Raw genomic sequence first — 23,702 nt, 5'->3', positions numbered from 1 at the left:
AAAAAAAAACAATTTGTATATTATTGTGGTTCTAGTTTACAATGGTGTAGGAACTGCAATACATCACATTGACAAGTAATTTTTGTTCTGAATGTAGCCACGTAACAGGACCAAAAAACACACACAGTAATAATAGTCTCTTGTTAAATTATAATTACATGACAGATTCAATCAAAGGGGATTATTATTAGGTAGTAAAAGCGCCATTTTTATGACAGTCTTTGTATTGGATCTCGCAGGTGAGTGCATATAACCTTTTAAAATCCTTACGGTGTCGTTAGATGTTTTAATTGCTTACTCGAGTGAATGTTAGAGTTCCCCTAAAGTGTTGGAGCATCACAAAGTTTATAGTTCACACTCTGCCCGCAAAGCGAGCGGCTCAAGGGTTCACGTTTGTTGTAGTAAACATCTGCTCATTGTCGTTCTATTTTCCCCAAAGTATGAATTTGCAAATTGTCTCTCCACAGGCCGAGTGTGTTACATGCCCTGCAGGATTTTACTGCTTCATGGATGTCAACGTGGGCAATATGTCCGGGATTCACACTCCCATGCTGTGTCCTAAAGGACATTATTGCCCACCAGGTAGGACGGCAGCCATTTTGACAAAAATATGATTTTTTTTTTTTTTATGTATTTGTCCCCCCGCAAGCAGATGGTTGCATTAGTAAACAGCTCAGACATTATTTGGCAAATATTTTTATCAGAGTATAATCATGATAACAATAGTCTTCTCTGATGACCAGCAGTACAATCGATATGCCGTTTGTGCTCAGGGTCACCGTCTGGTGTCCCATGCCCAGCTGGCACCTTCAGCGACCATATGGGCTTGTCTACTGAACAGGGCTGTGAACTGTGTCCTCCTGGAGCGTACTGTGCCTCCTCTGGACTGGAAGCCCCCAGTGGGTTCTGCTCTCCTGGGTAAAACAGATTAAAATCTCGTCATGGTTTGACAGGTTTGTTAGAAAAGTAAAATGCTGGGACTGTGGAGCCCTCCATTTTTAGGGGGTCATTTAAAGGAGCTTGGCTAGGCACTTAATGGTGCATGGGCTCCCTCTAGTGATACTTGATATAATTGCTGCCTGAGTACAATTCAGTTATATTTAACTTTTAATTTGAATTTTATTTTCCATTTAGAAAATTTTGTATGGACACACTATCTAATTAAATGTTCCTTGTGCTTTCACAACTATCCTTTCCCTCATCACCCACTCCAAATTGTCCTCATCACCCCACTTCTGGGCTAGTTATCTCTGCATCCACAGATCTGTCTCTCCCCAGCCTGAGGATGGCCCAACTGGTGGGCGGTGCCCTGCAGGGTTCTACTGCCCAGAGGGCACCAGCATTATGCTTGCATGTCCTGTAGGCACTTTCAGCACCATAGAAGGTGATTAGACACAATTATTGATATGGAAATTTGCCTGATAGACGTGATTGAAAGTTGTGCGATGTAGATAATCAGAAACCAATTACCAACCCATTCATTTTCTGAACAGCATATCCTCCTAACATATTTGATACACGTAATCTATTATGTGATAAAATCTCTTATGGTTCGATAAAACCAAGATTAATCTACTATGTACAGTTAATCAATTCACAGCCGCTCTTTCAGTAATCGATTTAATCGTAAAAAAAAATTGTGTTTATTCAAGGCGCAACATCTGTGGAAGAGTGTCAGCTTTGCTTGGCTGGCCATTATTGTGCCCGAGCTGGCCTCTCATCCCCATCTGGACCTTGTAAGCCTGGATTCTACTGCACAGAAGGCTCCGCAACTGCAACACCTTTTATTAATATCACAGGTAATGTTGAAAATGTTAGCAAATTGAAATATTGCATTTTAAACATATTTCTTTAATGCACATTGATATTTTTACTTAATTGCATCAGGGAAATTGCACTGCTGTCCTATTTCTTTCCCCCTTGGAATTACTTACAAAGGGCCTTTCACTTTTAAATCAATCTAATGAATCAAGCCAACATCATCAAAGTGTCTAAGAAATCTAATTATTCTGAACTGGTATAAGAAAGCTGATTCCAAATGATTTTTCTCAGCCCTTGTCAATTCTCCAATGAACATTTAGTTTGTGGATGACAGCTTGCTTTTAACTACATCAGCTCCTTCGGTGGCCGTACAGTGCCGTAAAGCCCCAAAGGTACAGTAGATGAGTGTAATGTATTCCCAATCCTGAAAGGAGGTTGTAAAACTAAATGGCAGTCCAATAAAAGCGTCATCGTGGTCGGCCGGCTGCTTAACCAAGTGAATCAATGTGGCCATTTTGTAAATCCATACATGTTGTTTGATGCACGAGCACATGTTGTGACTGACCTAGAGGACATGACCATTACTTTATACTCATGAGTGAGGAGGATTCCGCATGTCACAATGCACATTACGGAAACAAGAAAACACCAGATGAGCTTTTTGATCTGATTTGGCTACAGAATATGAGTGCCCGCCCGGCCACGCGTGTCCATATGGCAGTGCTAAACCGTCCATCTGTGGCCCAGGAGCTTTTCAATCCTTATCTGGACAATCTGCATGCAACAGCTATTCCATAGGTAGAATAGCTATCTGCCCCCTCCCTTTTGCGAAAACAGAAAAGGAGTTTATGGGATGAGAGCATCCCGTTCAGGTTTTTACTGCACAGAGGGTTCATCGGTTCTGTCTGCCTGTCCAATTGGCACTGTCAGTTTGTCACTCGGTAGGACGGCCCTCAGCGAATGCAAGCCAAAGGGCCTTCTGCAACAGCTCTGTTCTCATTGAGCCGTCTGGAGCCTGCAGCCCACGTCTGATGCCTCACCCCCTCCCATGGGAAGGGAATATGTCTGAATGAGTGTCTGTAAATAAGAAACAATCACATGATTTTTATTTTATAGTCAATACAGCACTGACGCTCTTGCTCTGTCATAAATTTAAAATAAATATTTTATTATACTAATATCCAAGAGGGAATTCATTGAGGAGAAACAGTTCAGGTATTTTATCATGTATAGATAAATAGCTGAAAAAAAATGAAATAAAAAGCTTGAAAACTATTTTTTTATTATATATATTTGTTATTATTTGTTATTTTTTTCTACCACAGGATATTTTTGTTTACCCGGGTCCACGGAGCCGTCCCCAGTCTCCCAGCCTCACGGAGATATATGTCCCCCCGGACACTTTTGCCCTTCCGGTAGTGACTCACCCCGACCTTGCCTTGTTGGTAGCTTCCTTCCTGAGCAGGGCGCTTCCTCCATGTCTCACTGCCGCCCCTGCCCACCTGGGAAATACTGTCTCGGTCCCGGAGCTTCACGCCCTACTGGTAAGGGGATTACACCTTCTGTCCCTACAGTCATGGAGCAATGTATCACACTAGCTTGTTTCCAATCTTATGAATTGTTTTGATTAATTTCTAGTCCTAATTAAAAATGTAACGGTAACCTCTTCTTGTTGTAGGTTTGTGTTCTGCCGGATTCTTTTGTACCATCGGTGCAAGCAGTCCAGCACCTCGAGCCAACTCCTTTCATCTCAGCTGTCTTCATGAAATACTTCGGGAAATTTATCTCGTAAAAATAAACGATGTGTCCTGGATGTACAACATGTCGTGCTTTCACAACTCCTGCAATACCGGTAAAATATAATTGATTCAAGTGTTAAAAGAAGTTAATCAGTCAAAAAAAAAAAGCTGTTTAAATCAGCTTGTGAAGGAAACTGAGCATAACTCAGACATTGTTCTTGCTGACTCTGTTCTGTCACAGAGGGAGACTCCAAGTGGGTCAAAGAGGATCTCCGCTCAGATTCCCAATTTATTGTTACTCACTCACCGCTACACCTCAAGAGTCTACACGATGGCAAATGTGCCACCTATACGGGAGATATGTGCCCCAAGGGTGGGTAAATCTCAAACGTCAACTCCATAGCTTTTCTACACACCCTCATACACACATATTCATGTTTAATTTTGCTATGACATATTCCTGATTTCCTCTGGGTCCCCTGGACTTTTTAGTCTTTTCCTTATGTTTTTATTAGTTATCCAAAATAACCCGGGAACATTGTTTAAAGCAGAACCCCCCCCCCCACACACACACACACACAGGAATTGAGATGTGCTGACAAAAGCAACTGATGTAAGGAGCAGTTTAAAATTCTTGGAGCAAAGTGGTTAATCTCCTAGGCTTGCATAGAAATCGAGTAGGTGTCAAACTCAAGGTCTGGGGGCCAGATACGGCCCGCCGCATCATTTTCTGTGGCCCGCGAAGACAAATTGTGCATCAAATTTATATCATACTAAAATTGCAAATTGTCTTAACTTTTAAAAATCATCTTTTTAAGATATTTGTAAAGTTTCCACTAGTCTGATATGAAAACAAATTGTCAGTTTGTTTTGTATCTTATACTGTATATAATATGAGGGGTCCATACATTTACATAGATAAGCCTCACTTGACCCTGTAGATTCTTCTTGATAAATTTCAGGGATCTTTTTCCTCTATTTTTCAGGTTTTTATTGTCCTGTGGGCTCTGCCTACCCGCAGCCTTGTGAGACGGGTTCTTTCTGCAACCAAGCAGGTCTGGAAGCCCCAGCTGGCCCCTGCGCTGCGGGATACTACTGCCCGAGAGGTTCTGAAGACCCCCGTGCCTCCCTCTGCCCAGCAGGCCACTACTGCCCTCTTGGAACAGCGCTTCCTCTTGCCTGCCCGCTTGGAACAATACAAAGTAAGATTTTAATATCCCAAGTAATTGAAATGCAACACCTAATCCTCTTAGTTGATATCCTTATAAGAACTGCTGTGTGCCTTTTACAGCTCAGTAATAGGGAAGAAAATTCTCTCCTGCGGGCACTTGTGAATGATTTCCGTCACAAAGTGGTTTAATCGTGTACAGTAATTGTAATCTTGTCTTGCGGCAAATTGCTGGAAATGTATCAAATTTCGCCTTTGTGTTGTCACGTATTAGAAAGTGCGACTTGATTCCAAAAGACTGAAACTACTATATATGATAATTCGGTTATGACATTAGTGGATAATCCTACACTCAGTTCTACGACACAATTACATTGGTGAAAACAGCTCTTCTCTAATAACATTCGTTCCAGACTCTGTTGGTGGGTCCTCAGCGGAATCGTGTCAGCCTTGTCCTGCGGGTCATTACTGTCATCAGAGAAGCTCGAGTGAGCCAAGTGGCCAGTGTGCAGACGGTTACTACTGTCCGCCGGGACAGAACTCGGAGAGGCCGCAACAGCATGTCTGCCCAGTGGGACACTACTGTGAGAAGGTCAGACAACCAGTGTCCCAAGTCTTGCAGCTATTTTCACTCATCACTGTCACATAATGTGAGGAATTGTTGTGTCAAGTCCTTGCTGGAGGTTGTTCTCATGTGGTTTGTTTTAATGAGGTTTTAAATTTTAATCGTACAGTATTGATAGATAATATCAATCCTTACCGTATTTTCCGCACTATAAGGCGCACCGGATTATAAGGCACACCTTTAATGAATGGCTCATTCGAAAACTTTGTTCATATATAAGGCGCACCGGATTATAAGGCGCATAGAATAAATAACTCAACGTTGCTCAAACGTTAATGCAATCACAATATAGCAACACTCGAAATAGTGAAAACAATAACAATATATCAATAACTCAACATTGCTCAAACGTTAATATCACAGTCCTCATCCACGTATCCATATTGGTCCATATATAAGGCGCACCGGATTATAAGGCGCACTTTTGAGAAAATTGGAGGTTTTTAGCTGCGCCATATAGTGCGGGAAATACGGTAATATATAATATCTATACTAATATCATCATTATGGTCACTTCAGGGCAGTGCGGAACCAACACCGTGCCAACCAGGCAGCTACCAGCCCAGTCAAGGCCGGGGCAGCTGTGAGTCCTGCCCTGCCGGCTTCTACTGCCAAGGTCAAGGTTAGTTTCAAGGCAAATTAGCAGACGGTTTTCCTCAGTCATCTAAATGTAATCTAAATTTCGTGTGAATCAGGAACTTCCTTTGCACTTCTCTGCGAGAGAGGCTTTTACTGTCCGAGGGAATCGGCAACTCCACGGCCCTGCCCGGCGGGCTCCTACGGAAATCTGATAGGCTTGATGGAAGTGTGGCAGTGCTCTTCGTGTGACCCCGGAATGTACTGCCGAGGAACAGGTGCAATTTGTCCGCAGACTGACACTTCTGCTGGAACTTTCTCGATCTATGACTGACGAAAGCAATGTATTTACATGTTTTTTTCTGTAGGGAGTACTTTTCCCAGTGGCTTGTGTGCCGCGGGGTTTGTTTGTGTTGGGGGAGCGTCTGAACCGTCCCCAACGGACAACGTGACTGGCTTTTCGTGTCCTCCTGGATTTTTTTGCTCTGCTGGGACTTTGGTACCACAACCATGCCCCAAAGGAACATTCAGGTTCATAATCTGCCATGCAATGGATAAGCATTTACAATTTGCATGGCTTTCAGACTCATGAATAACAACTGGTTCATAATTTTGATGAACCCCAGGTGGATCTCAATAAATTAAAATATCATAGAAAAGTTGGTTTATTTCAGGAGTTCAATTTAAAAAGTGAAACCTATTATATTATGCAAATTCAATACAAACATAGCATCGTACTTTTCAGAAGGGCAATTCTCACCTAATTTCTATATTAAAAACATCTTGGTTATTCCTTATGTATTATTCAAACTGAAATACATCAGTAAAATTATATAAAATAATATCGGATAATAAAACTTTTCTCTGTGTGGCAAATCTGAAGACTTTATTAGTTTTAAAACAAAAAAATATAACATCACTGATTCAATCAAAAAATAAATCAATTTATTCATTTATTTAGTATAATTGGAATGAGTTAAAAAAACAACGCGTCAAAAATATGAATTAATATATTAATCCACTTTTTTTATTTCTTCTCTCTGCTGTTTTAATTTAACATGACAGTGAGCAGAGCGGGCTGATGGATCAATCACAGTGTCGTAATTGCAGCCCGGGCTTCTACTGCTCAGAGACGGGCCTCTCAGCAGTATCCGGACCCTGCTTAGCTGGTATCAGCATAGAAATGGCTTAATCAGGACATTCACATTTTACATCATAATCCTCGAGAAAAGCATTTGCTCAACACTTTTTGCTTCAGGGTTCTACTGTCTGGAGGGATCGCAGACGGCTGCACCAATGTCGAGTGTATCTGGAGGTGTGTGTCCAGCAGGGCACTACTGTGCAGAGGGTAGCAATGTCCCCTCCCCCTGCCCAACTGGCTCATTCCGAAATGAAACCGGAGGAAAATTCAAAGATGACTGCCAGCCGTGCCTGCCTGGTAATCACATAACTTGATTTATATATTGGAAATGTTTTTCCACCATCTGACACATCTCTTGCCAGGATTCTACCAGGATCTGTCAGGCCAGATTGAGTGTAGGCGCTGTCCTTCCGGCTTCCATTGTGAGGCTCTCAGGCTAAGCTCAACTAGGGGGACTTCTTCTGGACTATCAAGTCCTCTTCCCTGCCCTGCTGGGTTCTTTTGTCCCAGGGAGAGTCCAGATGGCCGACCTGTCCCTTGCCCCAAAGGGACATATGGGCCCAGTCAGGGTCTCACCTCTGAAGGTAAACTGCACAGCAACACAAGTCCGGTCCTCAAGGACCACCATGTTGTCTTAGATGTTTCCGTCCTCCGACACATCCGATTCAAATGATCATCAACAAGCTCAGTCACTTCATTGTGTTTACAGGTGAGTGCTTAGCCTGTCCTGCAGGTCTCTTCTGTGGGTCTGAAGGTTTGGTAGAACCTTCTGGGTGGTGTCTGGATGGATTTCTTTGCCTGATGGGAGCCTCGCTTCCAAACCCCTCTGACAACACGACCGGGTCTCTTTGTCCACCTGGTGGCTTCTGCAAACAGGGGCTTAAAGCAGGTACTGGAATACTTTTGAGATTATTATAATGAATTTCTCCTTCAATGAATAAATCCTCCACGTTGTGTCATAGGCGACTGTTGGTCCGGGTTTTATTGTGGCTGGGGCTCGAGCAAGGCAGATCAGATTCGGTGTCCGGCTGGTTTCTTCTGCCCTCGTGGAACATCTGCGCCCGTTCCCTGTCCTGCAGGAACTTTTAGTTCCATGACAGGAAACTCACACCTGAGCAACTGTACTGAATGTACTGCTGGGTACTACTGTGACGGTAGGAAAAAAAAAATCTTAGGAATAATCGCCAGGTGACCTAATACAACGTTATTTTCTGCATTTTAGTTGAAGGTACTGTGAAGCCCACATTGTGTCCCGCTGGGTATTACTGTCCGCCAGGAATGACGCAAGGAACGGGCTTACCATGTCCTACCGGTACTGTTCAGAACCAACTTGGAGCCTCAAGTATTGACGCTTGCCTTCCATGTCCTGCTGGTAATTTTTGGCTAACAGCGTTTGAGCAATCTGATGAAATCCCAAAGATTGCATTGAAAAAAAATAAAAAAATAAAAATTCAGAAGTTTTAGTTTCTACTTGTCTTGCACTGGTCCACATTGGTATGTAAAATCAATGTTATCAAATAACATTTTGCTTTTTTTTTTTTAAAGGACAGTTTTGTTCTCAGCCTGGTCTTTCGCATCCCACAGGATTGTGTGAAGCCGGATATTATTGCCCAACTGGATCCACCAGCAAAAACTCTTCTGAATATCAGGTTGTTTTTCTTCTCTCCAAAATATAACACGTTGATCCAATAAGTTATATGTCCTTGCCTTCACCTCCAATCAAATTCTTGATATTTACATCCCGTTTCATTTAATATGAAAATCCGTGTCCTAAACGAAACACGCATCTAATCTCCAGATTTCACTTTCCCCCTGTGATGACCTCTTCATGTCATTAGCTTTCGCCCAATCAAATGAAATGTCAGATTTGTTTACAACATGACAGTATTTCTACAAAATTGCATTTTGTTTCTCCTATTTGTACAACGTACTATTCAAATCCAATTACAACTTTGGTCTGACAAGAAATGTCATATTTCATTACATTACTATTGTAACACATCTATCATCAGCCATTTCCAGGAAGTGGTTCTGGCAGTGCGTATTACTCTAAATAAGCACGGCCATTTTGTGGCTACACTATATCAATACATACTAAATTGCTTTTGCTCTTCGTCAGAGTCATTCTGCCAGAAGCCATCTTTGTCTTTCTGGCTACTATTGCCCCGCCGGAACAAAAAATCCAATTCCATGCCCGGCAGGCACGCTATCCATCTCCCGAGGTCTTAAGACGGTTGAAGATTGTCCCCCTTGCCCCCCTGGACATTTTTGTGATAGACCTGCAAGTACACAACTCTCTGACGCTCTTCCGTGTCATGCTGGGTAAACGTCATTTCAATGTTCTGTTTTCTGCTTACTCTTGTCACTTATATCCATCTATTTTCGAAGCCTTAGTATGTAATTAAGAGTGTTTTTTTTTCCCCTCACCTTTATGCAACTGTCAAAGGGAGGCATTCGCTTTGCTCTTTTCAGTTCTCATGAAAAGATTGCCGAGTATTTGCTGTCAAATGCTAATGTTATGCAAAGTGCTCTCAGTTGGCTACTCATATTTCTATGAAAGTACAGTTACAGCCAAATAAGGTAACCAAAGGCACTCAGAAGAACAAAGACAGGAAGGTTGGAATTCATATTTTCTTACATGCTCAGTATTCAAGTGTTTATGAAGAAAAAACACCGTTCAAATCAAAAGCTTAAATGGACAACTTGAGGTTGTTCAATTCTTAGTGTGCGGTGGAATTGCTATATTATGAAATATGCATGTCTGTGTAGCCTCTCAGTAAACCGCAAACGTTAAATGGAAGCACTCTTCTTGGTTCTTTGAGATATATGACCTTTTTTTGATGATGTCAGGATAAAGACGTTATGGTGTAAATCAACGTCATCTTATTAGCGAAATCTGGTTTTCTCCAGATTTTGTACATGATCCTTTTTTGGAGAAGTAGTCCTCATATGATGATTTAAACATAAAATAGTTTTTATGGAATTTTTTTAACAACCCACAATAATGTTGTCGTGTCTGCTTTTACAAACAGATACGTTTGCCTTGGCGGCAGTCCTAGTCCTGCCCCTTCCGACGGTTCCCATGGCTACCGTTGCCCCGCCGGCCACGGCTGTCCTGTCGGCTCAGCCAGAGCGCTGCCGTGCGAGCCCGGCTCTTACAGCCCGGCTTCCGGAGCCGCCGAGTGCGTCCTATGCCCCAGAGGAATGATGTGTTCCTCTTCAGCCACCTCGGAGCCCGCCATCTGCCCACTCGGTGAGCAGGAGTCGAGTATGAGTCAGATCATTAAACATTGCCTCTTGGCAGGTAAATCAACTCCATATCAACTGTGTAGGTCACTATTGTCCTGTTGGAACAGCACTGCCTCAACCTTGTCCTTTAGGGACTTTCAACAATCAGACAGGCGCACACTCCCCCTCGCTCTGCACAGCCTGTCCTTCTGGATCCTTCTGCAGCACATATGGAGCTTCATCACCACAAGGTGCTTAATTTAGCCCTGGCCTGTATTTTGCAAAAAAATAACAACCATCCTACTGTTGTACTATTCAAGCAGTCTAAAAAAAGATGTAATTGGACAAATAGGGAAGTTTATAATGCCCCTTTGAATTGTGTCAAGGTTCTTGTATGCAAGGCTATTTCTGCCAAAGTGGAGCCATGGGACCAACTCCACAAAACTCCGATAACTTCGCTGAGAATGGGCCTTGCCCTGCAGGTCACTACTGCCCGGCGGGGTGCTTCTCGCCGATTCCTTGCCCTCTTGGCAGCTTCCGCAACACTACTGGTAATCAAGAAGTTTTTGTCTTGGTAGTTTGCTGTAAAATAACAAAAGTGAATGTTTTGATTTTATTGTGCTCTTGTAGGAGGTGTGTCATTGGAGAGCTGCTCTGCTTGTCCTGCGGGTCACTACTGCTCCGCTGAGGGTCTCGCCAGCCCCACTGGGCTCTGTGCGGCCGGTTTTTACTGCCCTTTTGACTTCTCTTCAACCACTGCGTATGCCTTCCTGTGCCCCAAGGTATGTCTCGGTCTACCTTTGATTGTTGTTTTCCTGCGCAAGAGTTCACTAGTTCATTTTATGTTTGAAAAAAAATGTCACAGCAGACCATCAAACAAAAATATGGGAACAAAATGATCTAGTCTGAATTGATTACAAAATTCCATTAACTTTTATTGAAGTAGATGAACTGTCTGAATAATTTGTGGTTCATTTTCCATAAGGACCAAAAAAAAAAAAAAAGAAATCACATATTAAATCGCAATTTTGAGGGGCAATTATATTATTTTTCAAAATTGCTAGGCCCTAATAAATTAAGCAATTTTTGCACAATTTTTATTAAAAATAATACTGGTTGTTGTAGCCAACCCTAAAACAATTTCGCAACATTGAGGGGCAATTAGATTATTTTTCAAAATAGCTTGGCCCTAATAAATTAAGCAATTTTTCCACAATTTTTATTAAAAATAATACTAGTTGTTGTAGCCAACCCTAAAACAAGTTCACAATGTTGAGGGGCAATTAGATTTTTTTTCAAAATTGCTAATTGCACAATTTTTTTATTAAAAATAATACTGGTTGTTGTAGTCAACCCTAAAACAATTTCGGTCTAATCTACATCTGACAAAAAAATTCTCGTTATTGAGACTATTTCTATACCATTTTGAATGCCATGTTTGCTTCTCCCCAAGGGCCACTACTGCCCAAACGGTTCTGCCCTCGCTCTCCCATGTCCCAGTGGAGAGTACCAGCCAAATCCAGGCTCCGACAACTGCATCCCCTGTCGACCCGGCTTCTTCTGCGAGGAGGCCATTCTAGGCGAGCCTCAAATCTGCCCACCGCATTCATTCTGCCCAGCAGGTATAATAAAAGTGATCAAATATAATTCTGAATCAAAATAGGAATCACTTTGTAATCACCCTCTTTACAGGTACCATGGTGCCTCATCCATGCCCGAATGGGTCGTATAGCGATCCAAACAAAAGAGGACTACAGGAGGCCCGAGAGTGTTTACCCTGTCCCCCGGGGAGGTTCTGCAGGTAAATAACAAAACAAAATGCTAGCAGAGCTCACGCATGACAGCACTTTTACATCCACACGACCTCCTGTCAGGTGGCACGTGTTCGTTGGCAAGAAACGAAACGCAGATGCACATATTTGCTCAGAGGGAAATAATTGTCTTTCTGCTTTGCTCACATAAGCTAGCGTACTGCCAATTTAACACTTGTAATGAGCATCTGAAGTAAAAAAAAATTTTTTTATAATGACGTCTGTGACAATAAAAAATAATAAAATATATAAATAAAATATTAAATAAAATCTAATAAATAAATATAATAAATAATAAAATAAAATATACAGAAAATATAAAAATCTCACCAATCACTTCTTTAATATTCCCAAGAAACCATAACGTCACTGCTGAGCTATTTTTAAAACATGCCCGCTGGCGGCCCTCGTGGCTACATGGTACCCCGCGGGCACCTTAGCGGTGACCCTTGATCCATTCTTTCTACTCCTGCATGTTCTTCCTTCCAACAGAGCTGGTCGGATACAAGGAGCGTGTGCTGCAGGGTATCTATGTGTTTACGGCAGTGCAGATTTCACTCCTCGGGGATCACTGCCTGACCTGACCCAGTGTCAGTGGGGGGTGCAGTGTGCCGGACCATGCCCACCAGGTCCACTTCTTCACCGGCATTACATTATTTTCAATTCTCCAGTTATTCTCTGTAAAATAAAACGTATGACTAATATTAGCTATCAAGTGTAAGTAACTTTGTATCCTTATTTTTAGGTTTCTACTGTCCCGAGGGTGCTGAAAAGGCTGTGGTGTGTCCTGAAAATACCTTCAGAAGTTATTCAGGGGGTGCCAGCACACAGGACTGTTTGACATGTCCAGCTGGACACTGGTGCCGACCCGGTATTTATGCTCATTATGTGCTTTAAGTTGGTCAGACTGATGTGAAAAGTTTTTAACTTCTATCACGCTTGTCTGCCATGGTACTAATTGGACTCAGTGTGCAAGAGGATAAAAAAAAAAAAAAAAAACTGTTTGGGGAATTATGTCCAAGCCTCGACTCTACAAGGCTCCCAAATGACATCATAAAATCAATTCTTCAACCCGGGTGCTCGGACTGTAATAAATGTGCAGTGGAAGAGACTCCATCCGTCATTAATCGAAATCCCAAAATTACACCCTCACGTTTGTTTACAGGCGAGCCACATCCTCGTCCGTGCCCCGCTGGTCATTATTGTAACAGTTTGCCAGGAGGTGACAGTAACGGATGGATCGGGCCCAAGCCTTGTCCCGCTCACACTTATCGAGCCGATCCCGGAGCGGGCAGTATAGGCGACTGCCTTCCTTGCCCTCCCGGTTCCCACTGCAACAGCACAGGTGCCGCACAAAGCATCTCAAACAATGAGCACCACTCTACTCCTTGAAATGTTAATTAAAGTGGCGGCGGACTCATTCATAATGTTAATTAAAACGGCAAATGCAAAATAGACACGTTGTGCAATATCTTATAATGAGGTGTAAAATATTGCGTGGAGCTTCACCACGTTATGTCGAGCTAGAAGAGAAGCATGACTCAAATTCAAAGCAAACTGCCTTTCCGGGTTATTTTAATTTCAGTTTGTGTGCACACTATTATCCTTTGTCATCGAGCCTGTGGCGGAGATAAGAATGGAGTCGTTTTAATATGACTGAAGACCGTGAATTTGAAACACATTACGTGAGGTGACATTGAAGATTGAGCGGTGGATTTATAACAGAAGATCTTTTTTTTTAATCTACCAAACACCTGCTAGACATAATAAAAAAGACATTGATATCATATCTATGAGATGTTTCTCCCGTCTTTATAAACATGTCTCTATCTCGTAAATGATTAAAGAGCTCATTTCAGAACAACTTTCTATCAGGCCTTGCAGATTATTCCAACAATCCTTGCCCACCTGGATTCTGGTGTACTGGGTCTGGAGGACCCATTTTCTGTCCAGCGGGAACAAAGAGGATGCTGCCTGGTGCTGCTGAACCTAGCCAATGTGAACCATGTGCTGGGGGGACCTTCTGTCCAGACCCTCAGGATACCGGGGAACCCAATGTGGATGGGATCCCATGTAGGGCCTCTTATGAATGCCCCAAAGGTGAGTTTAGTCACGCTTACCGTAAAAATGCAGATATGGAGATGATGACCAAAGAAGGGAATGAAAATAATTTTTGTTGACTCTTCAGGTTCAGCCTCGGAGAAGTTGTGCAGAGCCGGTTCATACTGCGGACCGCAGACTGCTGAGCCTGAAATTTGTCCGGCAGGTTATATTTGTCCAGCGGGGTCACGGTTCTACAATCTCCCCGAACAACTGTGAGCACACTAACCTTTCAATAGCCAAATATTTCTTGGCATAGAAGGCATTTTTTAAAGGTGATTTTGATAAGGGAGCTTACTGACTCTGCAGTGTGTGGATTTAAAAAAAAAAATAACCTTCATTGCACTCCCTCCGCAGCTGTCCGTTTCCTTTCTACTGCCCGGCCAACAGTTCCTCAATGAAGTCTTGCGGTGGCGGCTCAAAGCCTGTCAACATCAGCCGACTTAGAGGATCCAAAAAGTGCTGCTGCAGTATATGTGAAGGTGGCACCTATCGACCTTACCTATCAACTCTCTTCGAATGCCTGCCATGCCCTCCAGGATACTTTTGCCCACCAGGTGTGTACATCCAAAAAAAGGACACCGTCAATGTCAAGTTGTATTTATATATGGAAGAAAAAAAAATCCACTCATCCTTATCGTCCATCACTTCCTGTTCCTCCTGTTTTCATGATTTAGGTACTGATGACTACAAGAGCAACTCTTGCCCCGAGGGGTATGTATGTCCAACTGGATCCACACAACCGATACCTTGCCTCCCTGGCTCCTTTGGCAACCTGACCAAAGCTCAGACATTCGGCGACTGTCACCCATGTCCGCCCAACACCTTCAACCACCTCCATGCCCAGAGGGCCTGCTTCCCTTGTGGTAGTTCCTCCACTTCGCCACCAGGTTAGATTGCCTCATCCATATCTATTATATGTTCTGTAAACCATATGTGGAAAATTATTTGGACACTTTACCTGAACTCATTCACTGCCATTGACGGCTATAGACGTGGAATATCTATTTGAACTCACCTGGCACCGAATGAGTTAAAAGAGAAGTGAAAATGTAAGAAAGTCCACAACTGGCTTTATTCCAAGTATTGGAACTCATTTGTTTTGAGGACATTGCTTTGCCAACCTTGATCAGACAATGGCCTTCCACAAAATTGGAAGGATATTATTTTCAACTTAAAAGGAATCATACCCTTCCTTTCCCATTAACCTGATAAGAAAGAGCCGAGTCCGAATTTTTTTTTTTTTTTTTTTTTTGCCGATACTGTTATTCTTACCGCTTCGGAATACCCACGTGGCACATTTATGTTTTTGTAGGTTCTTCATCTTGTAGCTGCACTGGCAAAAATCGCTCTTTTCAGCGCTCGGACGGTGCCTGCTTGTGCAGAACCGGTTTCATCTTTTATAACGAGCTGGACTTCAAAAGCTCCACTTCTGACAGTGCGCTCGACTGCCAGCCTGAGGTTACTCGGAATTCTATTACATATACTGAAAGCAAGTTAGACGTATACTACCAACTGGATATGATGTACAGCATTCATGTTTGTGTATGTTTTAGCTATACAAGAGATGCGCTCCAGGGCAGGTTCGACTTGCGGCATCTAGAGAATGTGCATCACCTTCCCTTTACTCCTGTAATGTAACATGTGGACCAGATGGAGGAACTCTGGATGTGGAGATGGGCATGTGATTAACACTCACATTTGTGTTTCACTCTGTAAAAGTGTTGTCATTTCCATAAAAATGTTTGTCGTGACTTTCAAGTGCGGTATTGTTTTCCCCAGCTGCCATTGTCAGCGATACGTGTCTGTTGAGGAGCTGTGCGACGCTTCTTGCCTCTCCAAAATGCCTCAACTCTCAGCTCATGTCACTCCAGATGGACAGTTGCTCCTCAGCGTTAAAGAAAAAGACAGCACAGTCTGGGTCAAAGTAAGATTTTGAACGATGGGCTTGGTAAAATTTACTGATGATTACTAATTGCTTCTGTTTTATATTACTATGTGGACTTTTGTTCTGGTGTACCTTGAATTTACCTTGAATTTCTGGGTTTGTCTGTCTGGATCAATTTTGTGAGTGTCTCTCAATAAAACATGACAAATACTGCTGGCCCAAACGCTCAAAATGAAAATATTATTTTACTCTAATGGGATTTTTATGTAGCAAAGCTGTCCTTGGTTTTCCAATTTTCAAGACAAGCAAAACAAGAAGACGTGCGGTCACTTTCATAAGTGAAAGTTAATTGTTTTTTTTCTTCAGTTTTATGATGTTGATATTTAGTCTTCCATCAGTGGTTCTCATTGGATTTTTTTTTTTTTCCCCTTCAGACTTTAGTGGATGTTTTAGGACCAGACCCCCGTGCAATGAATATTGGCAAAGTCCATTTGGTTCAGTTTGATGCTCAAGGAGTGTTTGGTTGGATTCCCAAACAAAGAGAAGACATTGAAATGTTTCTTTCCGGTGATTTGACTTTCCAATCACAATCATCTACTGTCACTGTAATAACATTATTAAAAATGGAAAAATTACTGATTTAATTTGTCTGTTCTCAGAATCAATAGATGTCTTTGCTACCACACGGAAGAAGAGAACCGCAGACGATAATGAAGACGACTTGCCTGTCCTTCCTCGTATTCCAAATCCAGTTGCTTGTCTGTCCACTGGTGACATGCTCATTTTCCATCTAACCATTAACCACACAGGTAACTTCATTTCACTTCATTTCATTTCATTTTATTTTATTTTGACTGTACTAATTCATTGGCTACCAATAAGATCGCAGTCTAAGCCACTTCCCTTTCTACGAGAAAGACCACTTATTCAACAGTAACCCCAGCTGGGACTTTGGAGTCTTCAGACGTGTGCAAACACTCATCAAGAAGTCAAATCTGAATAACACATGGTAAGCCCCTGCTGGAATAACTTCAGAGTACAATACTTCAATATTTCCGATCATCATACTATTTGATCTCCCATCAGGTTTGCTCATGCGTTTTGGGAAGCGGGGAAATATGTTTTCCTGGACAGCGCCGTCCCAGATTGGAGTTTGGTGGTAGTGGTCAGTGAGGATGGGACAGAATGTGACCCTCGGGCCCCGGCCTTCCAGGCCATGACCCCGGCACACCTTATCAGATGTGGAGTCATCAAGAAACACCGACTAAACCTTCTACCAGATTGGGGGACAATCGCAGGTCAGTATCCAGCTCTGCTGTTTTATATCACATAATCATCCAATGTGACATCCACACTGTGTTCAGGCCTCCTGAGTCTGCTCTTTGTGGTCGTCGTGGCCGTGACCACAACAGTTGTGGTTCTTTGGCCCAACAACGCCAAGCTGGTCTCCCAGTGGAGGACAAAGCCCAAATGGCGGAGTCTCGGAGAACCTCCACGTCCTGTGGACTGTTCATGTAGTGAAGACAGGTACATTACGCCGTTTTAGAAGCAGGGATAATTAAATAGTCTTTTGAGGTTGCTTTATCTTACCAAGTCTTAAGAAAGCTACAGAATCCCTATTTTTATGACTTTTATTTGTTTCCTCTTTAGTCTCGCTGGCTCTCCAGGGAGTCGAGGTGTCGGAGAGGGCGCGGAGGCTGAGGAGCCAACTATCTCCAAAGGTGGTAAGCTCGCATTTAAATGTAGATTTGTACTGAGTAGGAAGCTTAATGGAGCTTGAAAATAAAATTGTCGCACACATTTGTAGCTGTCTCTGAACATTGTGAAATATAATTATCCTGTAAAAAAAAACAACTTATGGTTTAGATGTTGTCATAGCAAGGCTAAAGCAAATGTAATGAAGGCCGCGAGGCACTACCAGTTCAGTAACCTCGTATCGACTCCAGCTTCAAGTTTCCTCATTGTGCTTTTTTGTATTATTCATGCAGCTTTATAGCGTATTTTAATGTCCGCCAGCTGCATTAAAAGTCCACAGAGCGTGACCGGGCAACATTTAAGAGCTCCCACCCCTATTTGATTGATGATAAGAGAACACAACGGCCATTATCACGTTGAACTGTGCTAGTATTTCTATCTCTCTGTTACCCTTTGTGATTTTAATTGTGTAGTTATTATTCGTTACATGCACCATCTCGTCCTGTCAAAGTCGAGAGTTATTACGCGGGCGCCGATAAGGTGACTCGAGTCTGTTCCGACGTAGGAATGCTATCAGGGCGCTGCGATTTGGAGGAGTTCAACGTCAAGACGTTGTACGACAAACTGGAAGATCAAAACCTTCACGTGGCTTCGCAGTTGGCGCGGCATCGGAAAGATACGCAGGAGTTTTACCGGAACATTAATCAACAGGTGGACGCCCTACAGGTGAGATGAGCAAACACTTTTCGGATACTTTGACAATGTCAAGCCTGTCTGGTGTTCTCAAGTGACACTTGCTTTATTTTTTTTTTAAGAATGTGTTTGAGAAGATGGATGGTAAAAAGCTGCATATCCTAAAACAACTGCTAGCGTCTCAAAATGCTACGAAGGATAACCCATACAATAAGACTGTTAAAAATAGTAATGATGAAGGTAAGAAAAAAAATTCTAGTCATGTAAAATACATTTTATTTTGATGAATATCTTTTTTTTTCAATTTTGATGATTTGTTTTCAGGTTTATTTTACTAAAAAAATAAGAATTTTTTAATCTCATTTAATCTCTGGATTTACCAGTTGGTGAATCTGCAGCACTACTGGAAGCTGTTCTCAGATCTGTGGAGACCCTCTTATGTAAGATGAACCAAGAGACTTGGCAGACCCAGGATCAGCCCTTTCACTTACACAGCCACAGTCAGGAACATGAACGACAGGCTCAGAACAGTAACGAGACGACACTGGTACAACATTCACTTTGAACCTTTAACTTAATAACAGAGAAATTAATTCATAAAAGTATTGATTCCAAATATTCATGTCTAGGTTTCACCTAAAGATTTGACCCAAACTGAAGCACTTTGCCATGATGCAAGTAAGTAACAAACATTCAAAGTAGTTGATTAGGAGTATTTCTTTTTTCTTTCTTGCAGTTAATTCATCTCAGCTCACATCACAACAAGCAGCAAATTTGCATAGTGAACAATTGTTTCAATAAAAATGGATCAAATCTACCGTAAAGGTCAATTTAAAATAAAAATAATTAAATGGTGTATTTTTATTTATTTATTTGACTTGAAGGCCCCCTACCTTAATGAGCTGGGTATACAAATGACAGCTATGTAGGGATCACCTTAAGGAAAGAATATCTGAACACAAATGGTGCAGCAACATATGTAGACAGACAACATAATAAAATTTGCAGGCATATTTACTTTGTCACCTGCAAAAAAATGACTAATACTTAGAAATATGTCAAAGAAATTGTGTTCATTTTTTTTGGTAAGATTTCCTTTTTCCGTCAATTACATTTTTTTTTTCTTAGTGCATTCAAAGAGGACTGCTCCTTGTCTCAGTGATGTGGATTTAGCCAAGTTAGTCAGCATATCTCCCTTGTACAAGACCCTGCAAGAGATCCACCAATCCCTCCAGAATCCCACCCCAGCTCATCCCATTCAACCTCTCCCCAATGGTAAACAAACACTAAAATCCCCCAAAGCAACCAACCGGTTCTCCAAAATCCCCAAATAAACTCTCATTTCCTCTGCTTCCACAGTAATTTGTCATTCATCCCAGGAGAACCCCAAAGTGCAACTCATTCCAACCGCGCTGGACAGCCTCTCGCCTCCGCACTCGGCCGTTTTCCTATTTGGCTGCCGGGTGCTGGAGCTGCTTGAGAAATCCCTCCCGTTGCCCTCTTCTGTGCTTCTCACGCTAACCGAGTCTCTCCCACTTTTGCCAGCGTGCTCCGATAATTGCCTGCTGGCACATTGCAGGGAGGACTTTTATTTTGACGCCGACCATCAAGTTCTTTATCTATCCGAGGCTAAGCTCCAGCACGTGGGACAATTTATCGCCATCATTCTTCAATCCATGGTGCACGTAGCATCAGGTGATTGTAAAGATAAACTGAAAATTCAGCTAATCGCCTTTGGAAGCAGTTGAACCACTTTTGTAAAGTATTTCTCGAAACCATATTTTAAATGTATTCCTCAATCCAGGAAACAATGCCCAGAGCTTCATGCAGGCTCTTCATGATGCAATCTCAGCTCTAAGTCTTCAACTATTCAGTCTGTCTTTCAAACAGAGCACAGCAGAAGTGCGTATTTGATGTTTCAATGTCACCACTGAAACCATATGGCATCATTTGACTGAATGAATCTTTCTCGCCCCAGGGTGCACTAAGCGAAGAATTTATCAACGTCAGACTTCCCAAAGGAGTACATTTCACTGATCTACTAGACGCAAGGTGAGCTAATAAAAAAGTGGAGTCGAATTTCCACATTTATTTCACGCTATGAATTTTCTTCTTTCAGAGCGGAGAAATACAAGCATCCCATGTTAGAGCAGTTTTTTGCAAATCTCTCATTAAGTACAACCGAGGAAACTCAGACAGGTAAGAGCCTTCACACAAAAGAAGAATTATTTTTTTAATTTTGCAATACTTTCTCACACCACAAGAGGGAGCACTCGTGCTACCAACTACACTTAAATAATTATTGTTGTGCTGACGCGGGCATACTTGTCCTCTTCATCTGTTTAAATGAGAATATATGATCACAACCTAAAGCAGCAATTTTATAGGAGTTTGGAACATAATGTTGATTTAGCAAAAGTGTTTCCATCAGCACAAAAGTCTCCTGCTGTTATTAGTCAAACAAACCAAGCGTCTCCGCCTCCACGCCTCTGGGCTTCCGCAAGCCTCACAGCAGGCAGCGGTGTCAACTTTTCAGCCGCTGTACTTTTAAACGGATACCTTAATTATACCCGCTGGGAAATTGGTTTGCATTGCAATCATGGGGAAATTTATTAAGATCACCAATTGAGTCAGTCGGTCATAAACATATATATATATATATATATATATATATATATATATATATATATATATATATATATATATATATATATATATATATATATAGTTCATATTCATATCGTTCACCGTTTGTTTTGGAGTTCGGGGACAGTTTAGCTTGTAAACAACACACGTGTGCATTGGACCATGAAACAATTTACAATGGATGTAAAATGGTAGAAAACAGCACTAACAAGCCTGGATGGAAAAAAAAAAAAATAATGAACTTGGTCGGTATCTTTTCATCAACAAAGAATATGCATTGATTGTGAAAACCACACTTGTCCAATTATTTATATATTTTTATTATAGTTATTAAATTATGCATGAATCCATAGACACCAATATGCTTATAAATAAATACATTTTTTGATTTTTTTTTTTTTTTTTACCGGTTGGTGATTTTAAAACAAGACATTCCTGAAACATTTTGACCGTCTACACAGCACTTGGTTAAATATTCAGAAAGTAAAAACGTCAACCCTAAAAAAATAATAATAATAAAAAAGGTCCTTTTCAAGTACCGCTCTCATCATGACAAAGACAGAGAAGTGAAGTGGAGAAAAAAAAGAAAATCTGCAATCTCCCCACATGAATAATGATAATAGACTCATTCAAACAAATAAACACGTCCATTTGCAAATAGAAAGTGCGACCCCATTTGATGTTCGTGGGAGGAAATGACCCTGGAGTCACACTGCTTGCTTCAGCTTAAAGACTTTTGGTTCCAGGTGAATCGGTCCAATATCTTGCGCGGCAAAAAATAATGTGCTTTTTGTATTATGACGATTCTATCAAACATTGACCAAAAATGCCTTCCCAAGTTGCATTTTACGCCCTTTTTTTCAGATTTACCAACAAATGAGACTCCAATAGAGGTATGTGTGGCACAAGCAAAATTATTTTCATTCTCTTATCCCATTAAATAAAAAAAAAAGCTGTTTTCAAGGCGACCTGTGTGGAAGAGGAGATAGATCGCATGAACGAAGCCTTCTTGGAGATCAGCAGGCAGCTGCAGAGCAGAGGTCATGTGAGCAAGACAGAAAAGGAGGAAGAAGACCATGTGGTAAGAAGCTGTTGCTAGAAAGTGTTTGTTTGCCGAACTCATCTTATAAAACACTGATTAAATTATCAACCAACACAAGAAATCACATCTTGAATAACACGCTGCTTGATTGTGTCCTGTGGCAGAGGTCATCTCTGCCAAGCTTCAGCCGTAATGAAACACTCCTGCTGGATTTGAAGAGACGCTACATATCTCAGCGCCTCGATGAGCTCCAAATCACATTGGAGCGCATCGGGCGGCAGCGATCAGGCAGCGTGTCCAGCGCCGGGACGACTCAGCGGGCGCCTCCGGAAAGCTACGCTGGCACGGAACATTTGTGATTCCTCCTGCGGTATTCCAGCTGGTCGCGCTCGAGGCCAGCAACCGACGGAGACAGAGGTCTTGATAAGAGTGACCTTGATAGTCACGTATCAGCACAATAGAGTTGAAGCTTTGATATGCTACTGGGCTCACAGATACCACAGAGTCCAAACGTGCTGCATCATTCAAATCACAGTTTAGAATATAACCAAAGCGTGTGATGATCTTGTGAGACCAAATTTTTATGCGGCTGCTTAAAGAAGTCAACACTGGTAGTTTAGATTTTTCCGGAATTTAGTTTCCACATTTTCACGTCACCATTTTTTTAAAGAATTTGGGGTTTGTGCTTTTTTTTTTCTTGTTTTATGAACCCACCCTGAGATAACATTGCCCCCCTCCCCCCCCAAGGAAAAACAGTGTTTGTACACACTGAAAAGACCAAAATAAAAGTAAATAAACAATAAATAGAAAAGAACGATTCAGAAAAATAATCAAATTGTTATTTTTTTCCTCTGTATTACTATTGCAATCAAAGATATTTTAAGGTCGTCTTTGCAAGACTTATAAAAGCAGAAAACTCATTTCCGAAGAAAAATTAAAGTAATTTCAAACGGCAATTTTCTGGCTTTTAAGAAACGCGCACAAAAAAAAAAAAGAGGCAGTCAGTAACAATTATTTTAATAACCCAATGTTTGGGTTTTCCAATTTCCAAAACTAACACCTGCATTACATTGAATCCACTGATTTATCTGCAGCTGAATGGGAGTGATCACAAGTTGCACCGACATCAATCGTGAAAGACGTCAACCGTGAAACAAAGGAGAAGTTTCTCAAACTTCAGAAAGAAGGTAAATCATCACACAACACTGCAAAAAATGTTAGTTGCTCATAGTCAGCTGTGTCTAAAATCTGGTCCAAGTTAAAGTTTTTTTTTTTTTTTTACAGTGTACATTAAGTAGATTCTATACTTGTTGTTTTATGTGTATTTGTATTTTACTAACATTTTTCCAGGTGATTGTTGGCGATTTTACTTATTTATTTATTTATTTATTTATTTATTTATTTATTTATTTACTAGAATTTCTTCACTACTTAATATAATCAAATAAATGTAGAGATGATCCTCATGGGTTCTATTTACCGCTCCCCAATCAATTCCCTTTGCACCGCCACCTCAGGTTTCTAATACTCCAGTTGACATGTTAGACAGCCCGTTCATTAGCACACTCTAATTAAGACAATAAACTTCA

The 23,702-nt window shown here is 41.5% G+C and overlaps 1 protein-coding gene across 1 annotated transcript; it reads left to right on the top strand.

Annotated features, from left to right (window-relative positions):
- Positions 1-789: 789 nt before the first annotated feature.
- On the top strand, positions 790-23,385 carry si:ch211-286b4.4 (zonadhesin). The gene is made up of 53 exons (XM_049726108.2): positions 790-918; positions 1,245-1,384; positions 1,653-1,799; positions 3,087-3,305; positions 3,440-3,613; positions 3,742-3,873; positions 4,487-4,702; positions 5,082-5,260; positions 5,813-5,915; positions 5,989-6,147; positions 6,238-6,400; positions 6,935-7,038; positions 7,128-7,307; positions 7,373-7,594; positions 7,720-7,899; positions 7,973-8,164; positions 8,233-8,382; positions 8,556-8,659; positions 9,130-9,332; positions 10,043-10,263; positions 10,343-10,489; positions 10,625-10,789; positions 10,869-11,020; positions 11,692-11,860; positions 11,931-12,039; positions 12,542-12,678; positions 12,795-12,920; positions 13,215-13,394; positions 13,925-14,149; positions 14,238-14,364; positions 14,507-14,706; positions 14,827-15,039; positions 15,465-15,610; positions 15,706-15,833; positions 15,932-16,076; positions 16,472-16,604; positions 16,697-16,846; positions 16,920-17,046; positions 17,124-17,335; positions 17,402-17,564; positions 17,688-17,761; positions 18,298-18,458; positions 18,548-18,665; positions 18,809-18,972; positions 19,055-19,103; positions 19,554-19,700; positions 19,785-20,120; positions 20,230-20,327; positions 20,404-20,477; positions 20,545-20,624; positions 21,936-21,964; positions 22,036-22,152; positions 22,278-23,385. Exons 1-53 carry the CDS (start codon positions 821-823, stop codon positions 22,470-22,472), a joined length of 8,082 nt encoding a protein of 2,693 aa, XP_049582065.1. The 5' UTR covers positions 790-820; the 3' UTR covers positions 22,473-23,385.
- The last annotated feature ends 317 nt before the right edge of the window (positions 23,386-23,702 follow it).

This window comes from Syngnathus scovelli, chromosome 7, assembly GCF_024217435.2.
Source record: "Syngnathus scovelli strain Florida chromosome 7, RoL_Ssco_1.2, whole genome shotgun sequence".
NCBI classification, from domain to species: Eukaryota; Metazoa; Chordata; class Actinopteri; order Syngnathiformes; family Syngnathidae; genus Syngnathus; species Syngnathus scovelli.
This window is presented reverse-complemented; position numbering and strand designations above follow the sequence as displayed.

Excerpts from the sequence above, each read along its gene's own strand:
- si:ch211-286b4.4 (XM_049726108.2), top strand. The coding sequence starts at position 821 with ATGGGCTTGTCTACTGAACAGGGCTGTGAACTGTGTCCTCCTGGAGCG. Across the intron at positions 4,703-5,081 it reads CCCGCTTGGAACAATACAAA|ACTCTGTTGGTGGGTCCTCA; the intron begins GTAAGATTTTAA and ends CATTCGTTCCAG. Across the intron at positions 12,679-12,794 it reads TGCCGGACCATGCCCACCAG|GTTTCTACTGTCCCGAGGGT; the intron begins GTCCACTTCTTC and ends CCTTATTTTTAG.